The following is an 11,248-nucleotide window of genomic DNA, read 5'->3' as shown; positions in this document are numbered from 1 at the left end:
CTGCAGATATCCTGATTTATGTCTTGTTTTAAGGTAGAAAATAATGTAAGAGATAAGCAAAAGAATGTTTTTATAGATGATCACAGAATTGAACAACAGTTTCACTAATCAAAAGTATTCAAGAGCCAGAGCTCTTATTGCATGAATAGTTTTTACAAGCAGTGATACTGATAACAAATATTTAGACGCTGTACTGTTTTAAGTCATGCGTATATGTAAAGATGTTTGAAAAAGGTATACATCAATGGTTTCATATTCAAAGGAGAGGTAGTTTAATTACACTAGTTTGCTTATGAAGTATATTTGACACTAAAAACTATTTAGCTCATGTTAAGAGACTATAGTTTGAATTATTCCCCCTTATTTGCATGACATGCTGAGAGCAATGTATAAAAATTTATTCTGGCATTTATCCTCAACGTTGAATTGCATTTATTTGATGCATCCTAGAATGTAAGAAAAGCCCCATGGAATTGCATGTAAAATAACATCCTTTTGATTTCATGTAGTTTAAACAGAGTCCTAAGTCTTTCATATAAAAACACAGGCTTTCACGGACAAACCACGATCCTCGTTGGCGGTCACTGATTCATAAACAACAATTCATTCATGTTTATTCATAAGGATAACTCCTTGTCACTTGGTCAAAAGTGAACACACAATTTATTGTACCAGTGTTCGGATGTTTTAGCATACAAAATGTTAAATATCGAAGTTCTGATAGTAAAAATCTTAAACCACTTGATCGTATAAGCTACTAGACAAGTTTAAGAGATATCACTTTGCCTACAGTGCAGCCCATTGTAGTATATGTAAAGGCAGTCTACAAGGTATTGGCACAAAATGTAGCAGCTTCATACAAACAGTTGTCAATTCATATATATGCACACAAACATACCCTTATAGAAGTTCACTGCCCTATAACAAAAATACAGAAATGTCTAACAAGAGCTGTTTGTTGACACCAATGAACTTTAAACAAACTACACATGTCCCCATTTAGCAATGATTAGCAGTTGTGATTATGTCTTTGGGTCGTCTCTTAGCCCTCTCCATATATTGCTACACAACAAGAAGGCTTCTATTGGTTTTATGTTATTGTGAAAAAGCTTGTGAGCTCAATAAATATATCTTTGTATCTTGAGTTAGCATGTATTAAATGGAGAGAGAGAGATACATGTTCACTGACTATTTAAAAAAAAACACAGGGCAATAATAAAGAGATTTTAGACAATGTGTTGATTATCTGCTGGTAACAATTTAAGAGTGAATCTTACAGAAAACATGTAAAAGTCACATCTTTACACCATAAACATTTTAACAAATAAAATTAAAACTTAGGCCAAGCACTGCAGTAGTGAGATTTATGGTAAAATGTTCATAAAGCTAAATATTATTTTAGATGTCGGGTTAAAATGTGACTTGAACATGTTTTTGATCTGCTAGAGATTTTGTCATTAAAGGGTTAGTTTATCAAAAAATTCAAATGATATATTTACTCATCTACAATATGTAACAAATTGTTAATATTTAGAATGCAAATGAGGATTTCTGTCCATCCACTGCAAATCTGTTCAACCAAAACTCTTAACTCTTCAAAATGAGATGAAATGTGAAATCTGTATTGGTCACAGTCACTTCATATAATTAACAGACTTAAACTGAAGCTTTCATTCATTTACAAATACTGCATTTAAATTTGGTCACGGAAGCTCAATCATGTTTGCAAGAACCCATGAGGTTTGTTCTTGTGGGTCAAGCAGTTGTTGTTGTAATAATAAATCCTAAATTTAAGCTAGCAAGTAATTATGTCTCCTCTGAAGAGTTTGATTCATATGAATTTTTGTTACAAACTTTATAAAGCTTCAGGGTTTTAATTCACTGTAGGGACATCAATCTCCCAGGTTTGATATATATCATCTACATTCCTATGATGAATGGAAGTGTTGTGGGTTCATAACCATAACAAATAGCAGTTAGCACCTGTAAATATTGAATAAGGGTTATGGCAAATTTTTCGCTGTTTGCTGGACTGTTATAGGTTATTGTACAAGCCAATAGAGTAGCTCATTAGGCCCTATATTATCAAACAATAAACAATTTCAGATACAAAACTAAATATGGATGCATACGTTATAACATTATGAGTTGGGACACTGTTTGCTCATCGTAGTTTTCTCCTCTAGATAAAATAACCTTGGTTTTATACAGTCTACAAAAGCTTTCCTGCAGTTTTCCTCTGCGTCTATATTCTATCTCTTGCGCTCTCCCTTCTGTGTGCGTTTCTTCTCTTTGTCCTTGCGCTCCTGCTTGGACAGTTTGTCTTTTTCACGTTGCATCTTGTCCTGCTCTTTCTTCTTCTGTGCATCTTCCTTGGCCTGGTCACGCTGCAGTTTGCGGCGATTCAAAACATCCTCCACATTGGTGTTTTTGAACAGGGCTGGGGCTTGCAGTAAAGGGAATAGTTCATGTAGATACAGATAAGGATTTATTCAGTGCAGATACTGCACCTGTTCTTATAAGTGCACTAGATACTCAACTACTTAAAAGGATAGTTCACCCTTTTGCTTCATTTATTCTCAGTCCATCCTAGATGTAGGTGTACCCCTCTCTTAATAAAACAATAGAACAGATTTTTTTATTGAGACTATGGCTACTCATAAAATTCTCATAAAAACACTTCCAGAGTTAAAATTATTATAATAATCTAAAAATAATAATAACTATTGTTCCTGATAATACATTCAGTTCTTATGAAGAAGTCTGTGAATCACCAAAGATCACAGTTTCAGCCAAAACTTCTTCATTCTTCAGTTACTGCACCTACATCTTGTACGGCCTGAGTGCAAGTTAATTAACAGCACGTCTTGGGGGAACTATACCTTTAAAGTCCGTGTGAAAACAAAATTGACAAAGTTTATTTTGCTATCACACATTGATGCAAGTTAATCCAATGAAAGAAAATGTTTTGGTAATCTTCAATCAAAGTCTGACCACTTGCTTCTGTGTTCGTAGTGGTGGTCCTTCTTTGATGATGTCAGTTTGGCATTTTTAGCAACAATATTCGTCACCATGCCCCTCTTACCGTTAGTTTGATGTGAGGGAATGATGAAATAAAAACACCTGCCCCCCCTACTCAATATTTCATTTCAGTTGGAAGTAAATCAACATACTGAAACAAAAGTCTCAGCATCCTCCGGATGATGAAGACTTTAAAGTGCTAGGACACATCAGCTCATTCTCGTGATCGAGATGTTCCACTAGAGAGACCTGTGAGAGATGGTGTGAAAAAGGATACATTTGTCACTGGGTATCCCCACTGGGACTTGCTCCTCCTCTTCAGCTTCAGTACAAATATTAAGGAAACTGCTTTTGCACAAGAGAGTTAGAGATGCTTTGTTCTTAACAGAGGTTCAGACACAAGAAGACAACGCAACAGCATATATGCATTAAAAGGATATTCTTCGTCGTCTGTGACATTGGCATATTGAGCAAGAACAGCCTCTTTCCTCTTCTTGGCATCTTCTGACACCTCCTTCTGTTTGACCACAATCTGTGCCTGCTTCTCTATCAGACTAGCAATGGCCTGAACTTCAGCTTAAAACAAAACAAAGCAAAGCACTATTTTTTTTTTTTTTTGGAAAAACTGGACGCTTCCCGCATAACATTGTTGTGGCTCTGCTTCTCTGAGTCTACTTCTCTGTTTAGTAACATGAGGACTCGCAAATGTCTTGGGCAACTCTACAGCAGGGATCAACCTGACAGGCTGAATATAAACACTTATTATAGACTCACTGTACATGGTTTGAAGGATGCATTACGTACTCACTCATTAAATAAACTTGTATATAAAAAAAACAGCTGAAAATAAATAAAACAGTAAAACATTGCAAGCCATGTTTTCAAGATGGCTTAAAATGTTGAAAAAGAAAATATTAAAAGTCATAAATTTTATGGTCAGGAAGATTTTTTTAAAACTGTTTTTAAAATAAGTCCTAACAAGACTGCATTTTAATAATATATGAAGAGTTCAGATGCAAAAACCTCTTTATGCCGTCCAAATTTTTTTCCTAAAATGAGCTTTTTGTTTTCAGCCTTCTATGCAGTTATTTCCTTTAAAAACAACGAAAATAACTTATTCGTTGAGCCCACAAACAGGAGTCTGAGAAAAATGCTAATATTAGAAGAAAATATGAAATAGTATTTAGAGGTTTTGCATCTAAACTCTTCATATACAGAAACATCTAATTCACTGATTTGCTAAAGAAATATTATTAAAAATGTTAAAGATTTCTGGAAACAGCACAGTATTTTTGTTAGTACGCTTTGATAAAATATAATGAAAAACATTTTAATTAGAAATGTTTTATTTTCACTTTAATGATAAAAATAATACAAAATCTTGAGTATGCATGTCTGGAATGAGTGATGTGTCTTTATTGACACTTTAAACTGACAGAATTAAACAACCACAAAAAATAAAATGTCACCACAAGCTGAATGACTGGTAGGAATGTTATATACAGTAAATGTTTATATATGTTTATTGTTAAGATTTCACAGCATGTATAGTGCATTCCGATAAACGTTATGCAATCGAGTTATAAATACTGCACATGCATAGAAGTGCACCACAATTACAGTATTATCCCAGTCAGTTCCTTTTCTAATGCCAACACTGAACTTACCATCCGCCTGATCGCTCTTTGCTGCAGATCTGCTACAGCACTCTGTCCACTGTTTCAAGATCTCTTGGCAAACCTCCTCAAGCGTCTCTTCTTCCTATCAAAATAAAGTAAACTCAGTTTATAAAATATGTCTAAAATGTTCATGCCAACGACTGTATTTTGACGATTACAGAGGGCTTAGACACCTTATTTAAATATACATATATAAATCAACATACTTTCGTTTAAAGGTATAGGTGAAGACAAATGGTATTTATTTGAGTAAATACTGTTTATAATACTGAATTTAACCTCTGACAATCGCAACAGGCGTTTGATCACCTTTCACACGTTTACTGCTCAAATGAATAAATAAAACAATTAAGGTTACGATATATTATTATCTTTTGTGTTCATAACGAGTTTGTCACAGCAGTGTTTACAGTTTACAGGATCCCAAGAGGAAATGCCACTCGCGTGAAATATCTTGACAGCTGAGGTGAGCGTGCACAGAATATGCGCGTGCACTGACCAGAAAAGCGGACAGAATGCCTTGAAGAGCGTCCTTTTGCTCTTCATCGCTCTCCTCCTCCTGAAGCACCCCAAGTATATAAGCTCCGTAAACTTCTCGGTCAACTTCAAGCGAGTCCAGCCGCTCATTCAGCCAGTTTTCAAACTCCCCGGCGATTTGTTCGGGCGCCGCCATCTTCCCTGGCTGGGGTCCTGAGAGTGAGTTGGGGTGTCCGCACAGAACGCCAGACACAAATGTGGGACCGTTGTGGGGTTGTGGGACATTCGCATGCATTTGTTTTAAATACAAAAACTTGTTTACTAATACTTCTACTTTTTGTTAATTTCTATTAGCGTTTTTCTCCTTTTTATACCATGAATAAAATTTAGCTTGTTATTCATGTACTTCATTTTCCGTGAGAAGTTGAACATTTAAATGCTCATAACTTAAGTGCATGAGGGCCTAAGGTGCGCGGCAACATGATATAATGTTGATCTTTAAAACTAAAAGCTGGCCACTAGAGGGCAATGTTTGCCAATCAACTACATAGGAGAAGCTTGAAGTCACAGGTGGATGTCCTTATCCAGGTGAAACACCGCAGGATGCTTCTGAACTGCAGGTAGGATTGATTTTTATTTTATTTTAGAAAGTGGTTAATACATGGCGTACATATTAACATTTTATTGGCTTGATGCATGAAGTGTCCTTTCACATGGGAATCATAATTGGGGCTGAACTAGTGCTATACGACTTCGATCATGCTGAGGCCTGTAATTCTTTTGGCATTTCATTATTGTAGATCAGGGGTGCGCAGTCCTGTTCCTGGAGATCTACCTTCCTACAGAGTTCAGCTCCAGCCCTGATCAACTAATTAGGACCTGAACGGCACTGGATAATTACAGACAGGTGTGTTTGATAATGGTTGCAACTGAAATCTGCAGGAAGGTACAGTAGATCTCCAGGAATAGGGTTGAGCACCCCTGTTGTAGATGAACTATGATTTGATGTAGATTACGTTTTCATGCTTAACACTGTAAAGACTGCTGGGTCATATTGTAATTTCTATAAGGTCTCTGTGGCCAACGTAAAAACGTAAACAAATTGCAAATTGTTCGTTTTATGTAATCAAGGCACCCAGTAAATGTGTTTTAGTGTAACAGTAATGTATACCCCCCCAAAAAAAATCATGTCAGGTATATTTACAGCATAAATGATGTTTTGACATTTTGAAAGACTGATGATTTCGACATAATAAGCTTCTTAGTTTTTGCATTCCATAGCAGACAGTATGTGTGTAACATTTTTGCATGTCAACCTTGCAATGAAAACAATTAAGTTTTCGCCTAAATAGCTAAACAGTTTGTGTTTTTTTGTCCAAGCTAGTGTTTTACAGTGATTTAAAAATACTTAAAATGTTTCTGTTAATGTTTTCAAACAACACACAATTATATTTGATTGACCAAAGTCACACAAGTGTCAATTTTACATCGTCACAACCGTAATTACGTCCTACGTAAAAGCGTAAATTACGTAAAAACGTCCCAAAAAACAACAAAGTACTTCACAATTACCACATAATTTTGTTTTGTACTTTTGATGGTTTACCACATAAAATACCACACACTACCACAAAAACATTACAGGAATATGACAGTAATACCACACACTCTACCACAAGAATATCACAGTAATATTGCAAATTGTATAACAGACTTATGTGGTAAATACTACCAAAATATGAAAGTGATACCACACACACCACAAGAATACTACAGGAATATTACATGATGAACAACAAAATTCTGTGGTAAATACTACAGATATATTAAAGTGATACCACACACTACCACAAGAATACTACAGGAGTATTAGATACTGTACGGCACAGAATCTTGTGGTAAAACATCCCAAAAAACAACAAAGTACTACACAGTTACCACATAATTTTTGTGTTGTACATTTGATGGTTTACCACATAAAATATTGCAGGTAATTTTTGTAAGGGAATGGAGCTTATTTCTCATAAATGCAAAAAATGTCAAATAAAATCAGTCATGTTTGTTCTATAGTGAGTCGACTCTTATCCTGTTGATTAGCATTATTTCTTTTCGTTGTGCAGTTTAATTCACAGAATTTCTACAAAGTATGTTGTATACTGTAAACTTGCAGATGCATGTTTATTTTCCTTATTTAAAATCTAAGATATGTTTACAGATTGATATTTGTCTGATCCCATAACTCTGGTTAGATGTTTTGAAAGATATAAACTTATGTTTAAAAATAATATTAACATTTACTTTCTCTGTGAATTTATGTTTTCAGTTTTTACTGCAAATGTCACATCCATACTGCTGGAATTGCTCATAAATAGATATAAATCTCAAAAGTTTTTAAAGATCACGGATCACTGTACAGCCCCAAAATACTAATAATTGTCAATTTAAAACTTTTGATTTTGCTGTGCATTATTTTTCAAACCACGTGTTTTTACCTATTAGCCAGCTTGAAGTGTTCAAATATTTAAAATAGCATTTAGTTTGATCCCTTATTATTTCTATCATTTAATAGATATGATGTTTTCATTTTACTTAAATCTGCCACTATGAATGAAGATGGTATTTGTTCTTTACTTTTTATTTCCACAAAAGCTATTTCAAACATGAATGTAGACCCTTTTACTTGCATTTACATTGTGTTTTCCTCATAAATATTTAATTATGTTTATGCTGTTTAAAAATGGGTAAAAGTTGTACAGAAATCTAAAGCTAAAATGAAAGATGGGAGTAGAGATTGCTGCATGAGGCCATTCCCAGGCATAGGGGTCCAGGGTCTCTGGTCATGATGTTGCTTGTTGCTGTGGGCTACTGTTTTAAGCACTATTTTTATCAAGGGGACGCAGATTGATGGAAAGCGACAAGAGCCAGGGGCTGTGGCAGAGCGTGCGGGTGGGCATCTACATGCTCAGGTCCAAAGGCAAACACTCGTGCTCTCTCTTTCAAAGATCTCCATCTCCCAGCACCCATCAGTGCAGCCCCTGCGGGACCAATACTGTGCGTCCTCTCTGTCAGAATCTGCATGTGACACAATCCTCCGGCCCACTTCGTGATCAGCGTGTGGTCGTGACCTCTTTCAGGGTGTCCTTAAAAAGTATTCAAATGCATTACATAGTTCCATCTGGAAATGTAAGGTGACAAAAAAATTGATATAAAATACAGTATTATTGTGGAGGAAACAATCTTATTAGGGAGACACCAAAAGGATTTTTTTTTTTTTGTCCAATACAAAAACAGATTTTTAACAACTAACAATTGGTGACTTGTCATGATACTAGATTATTGCAATAAGTGAAAATCGCCAAAATCTTGCTGTCGGACAAAGAATATTTTGTACAGATTTAATTTTGTTTGGGCATATTTTACTTTTGATTTCAGAGAAAAAAAACTGACAGAAAAATATATACTGACACAATAATGCATTTAATTTCTTTATAAACTCATTTAGAGCAAAGGTTTTGCATAAAATGTAGCTTGGTTTGTTTTAACTAAATCTTTAACCTTATTTTAGTTCAGTATTTAAATGTCAAATAAATTCAGCTAAAATAATTTAATTAATTTTGTAAAATGGGTCTTTTTTTTAATAATTTACCCCATCTTCTCTGAATAAAGGACTTGAAGGAAAAAAGGGTTTTAAGTAAAACAATACTATACACTGAACGGTTCACATGTATTAAACATGTTTTGTCATATTCTCACTGTAAAATATAAACTAAAATATGAGGATTTTGTTTAATTTCTTACAATTAGATGACCAAACTGAGCAAATGTTGTCAGATAAAGCTTAATTATTCTTATTTAATGATACTGTAGGATTCTTCATTATTTTACAAATGCTACTTGGCATTTATTTGTAATTTTTTTATCTTCTTACTATTTTCTTTAAAACATTCAAACAAGTCGGCCAGGCAGTGGTGCAGTGGGTAGTGCTGTCGCCTCACAGAATGAAGGTCGCTGGTTCGAACCTCGGCTCAGTTGACGTTTCTGTGTGGAGTTTGCATGCTCTCCCTGCCTTCGTGTGGGTTTCCTCCGGGTGCTCTGGTTTCCCCCACAGTCCAAACACATGCGGTACAGATGAATTGGGTAGGCTAAATTGTCTGTAGTTCATGAGTGTATGTGTGAATGTTTGTGTGGATGTTTCCCATGGGTTGCGGCTGGAAGGGTATCCGCTGCGTAAAAACTTGATGGATAAGTTGCCGGTTCATTCCGCTGTGGCGACCCCGGATTAATAAAGGGCCAAAGCCGACAAGAAAATGATTGAATTAATTCTAAAAAGTCTTAGTTGCTTTTATTTAATTAATCGCTCTTCTGTATAACTTATTTGTATTATTTTTCTCTATTAATCTTTTAAAATATATATTTTTATTGCTCGTGATGAAAACATGGAAGAAAGTTGTAATCGAAAACTTCTGACACTTGTCAAAAAAGCTTCTTCAATGTTCAAGAAAAGGATTAGTATGAATTTGACAGCCCTATAGTCATAAGCTACATTTCAATTAATCTATTTTTATGCACATTTTGGATATGTGCATAAAATTTCGGTTGATGGAAACGCCAAGATGTGTATAAATGTTGAAAATACGCACAAAAAAACATGGTGCATAACTGAGTAGGATAAACTGTTTATCCTATAAGAAAAGATGTGCATTAACTACGATGGAAACACTTTTACTGAACAAATTCCAGTATACGCATTGAAATGTGTGTGAATAGACAAACCAGCTGGCTGAGCAGACTGTAAAACATCTGAAATGTTGTTTTGGTCATTCTAAAACAGCTAAACCCTTTAAGTATTAGTGTTATAATATTAATAATTACGTCCAGAACTCACAAGAGTGTCTGTGCTCCTCGTCTCACACCTTCAAATGCGACATCGTGTTCATTGCATGTCGGCATTTCGCTTCTGAGGCGCAAGTATTTATTAAATGATTAAAAGATTCACACAGCTTCTTCTACCTCAGCAAATTCTGTGTTTACAGTTCCAGTTTATCAGGAAGTGATGATTTTGTTCTCTTTTACTCATTGGATGAAACGCTGCTTTATTTTCATGTCTTTTATTCAGTTTTGCGAATAAAGTTAATTCACTTTTTTTTTTTTAGTAGAAACATAGCTGTAGTTTCTAAATTTGCTTAATTACTAATATACTAATCTAATAAATTACTAAACTAATCAAGCTGTTATAAGTGTTATTTTAATACATCAACTGTAGACATAATGCTAGTAAGCTGCAGAGTTGCTTTCATATTGTAATGATCAGATTCCTTCTTAATCTTAACTGCTGTTTTCTCACTGCTGCTCTTTTCCTGTGTGTTTATTATGTTATTAAATAAAAAGAGTGCAGCACAGATTTGCCTATTCATTTAAACATTAATATCAGCAGTATGGACAGCATATGGATGCATATTATCACAGCTGTACTGCAAATTTATTTATAAATGTATTTAAAAATGTTTTAACGTATAAGTAAAGTGCGTGAAAGAAAGATGCTGTGAGCATATTGGACACTTTAATTGTGTTGGTTCCAACCAAGGCTTATTGGAAATATGTGCCCATGGATACATTTTTAAGGACCAGCAAATACCCTGGACTACATTTTTGTGCAGCTTTTATTTCCAAAAATCCACCAGTGTGCGCTGTGTACATTTTGTTACAATCCCAAATATATTATTGGGGGCACATTTTCTCATACATGCCAATTGTTGTTATTCCACCAGAGGCCGCTGTGTATGTTTCTGGCCCCATGAAAGAGGCCGGTCAGCTTGTCATCATGCATATAAATCAGCTTGATATGATTGACCTACTCCTATTGTCACCAATCTCGTTCCTAGAGGTCCGGTGCCCTTCAGGGTTTAGCTCCAACTTGCCTCAACACAAGCTGCGGCCACACTGGGCTTTTTCTCCCATAGACTTCCATTCATGCGCACACGAATGCGACAGACCGGAAACGCAGGGTCATGCGTCAAGTTTCGCAGGTTGCTGCGGTGCAAAGTTCAAGCTTGGTGAACTCTGACCTGCGA

At 35.2% G+C, this 11,248-nt stretch overlaps 2 protein-coding genes across 3 annotated transcripts in view; one reads left to right on the top strand and one right to left on the bottom strand.

Moving 5' to 3' along the window:
* Nucleotides 1-680: 680 nt before the first annotated feature.
* On the bottom strand, nt 681-5,405 carry ccdc43 (coiled-coil domain containing 43). The gene is given in 5 exon segments (NM_200658.2): nt 681-2,440; nt 3,299-3,348; nt 3,462-3,597; nt 4,689-4,782; nt 5,200-5,405. Coding segments are annotated over 5 exon segments (642 nt in total). The 5' UTR covers nt 5,374-5,405; the 3' UTR covers nt 681-2,252.
* Nucleotides 5,406-5,711: 306 nt separating this feature from the next.
* LOC100534815 (DELTA-actitoxin-Aeq1c-like) overlaps nt 5,712-11,248 on the top strand; it is a 339,260-nt gene continuing 333,723 nt past the window's right edge. Inside the window, exons 1-2 of one of the 2 annotated variants that reach the window (XM_073935296.1) lie at nt 5,712-5,797; nt 5,978-6,084. The gene's annotated coding sequence lies outside the window, so the exon portion shown is untranslated. The remainder of the gene's footprint in view (nt 5,798-5,977; nt 6,085-11,248) is intronic. The other variant, XM_073935299.1, reaches the window with a different exon arrangement.

Source organism: Danio rerio, chromosome 3 (genome assembly GCF_049306965.1).
Source record: "Danio rerio strain Tuebingen ecotype United States chromosome 3, GRCz12tu, whole genome shotgun sequence".
Taxonomy (NCBI): domain Eukaryota; kingdom Metazoa; phylum Chordata; class Actinopteri; order Cypriniformes; family Danionidae; genus Danio; species Danio rerio.
This window is presented reverse-complemented; position numbering and strand designations above follow the sequence as displayed.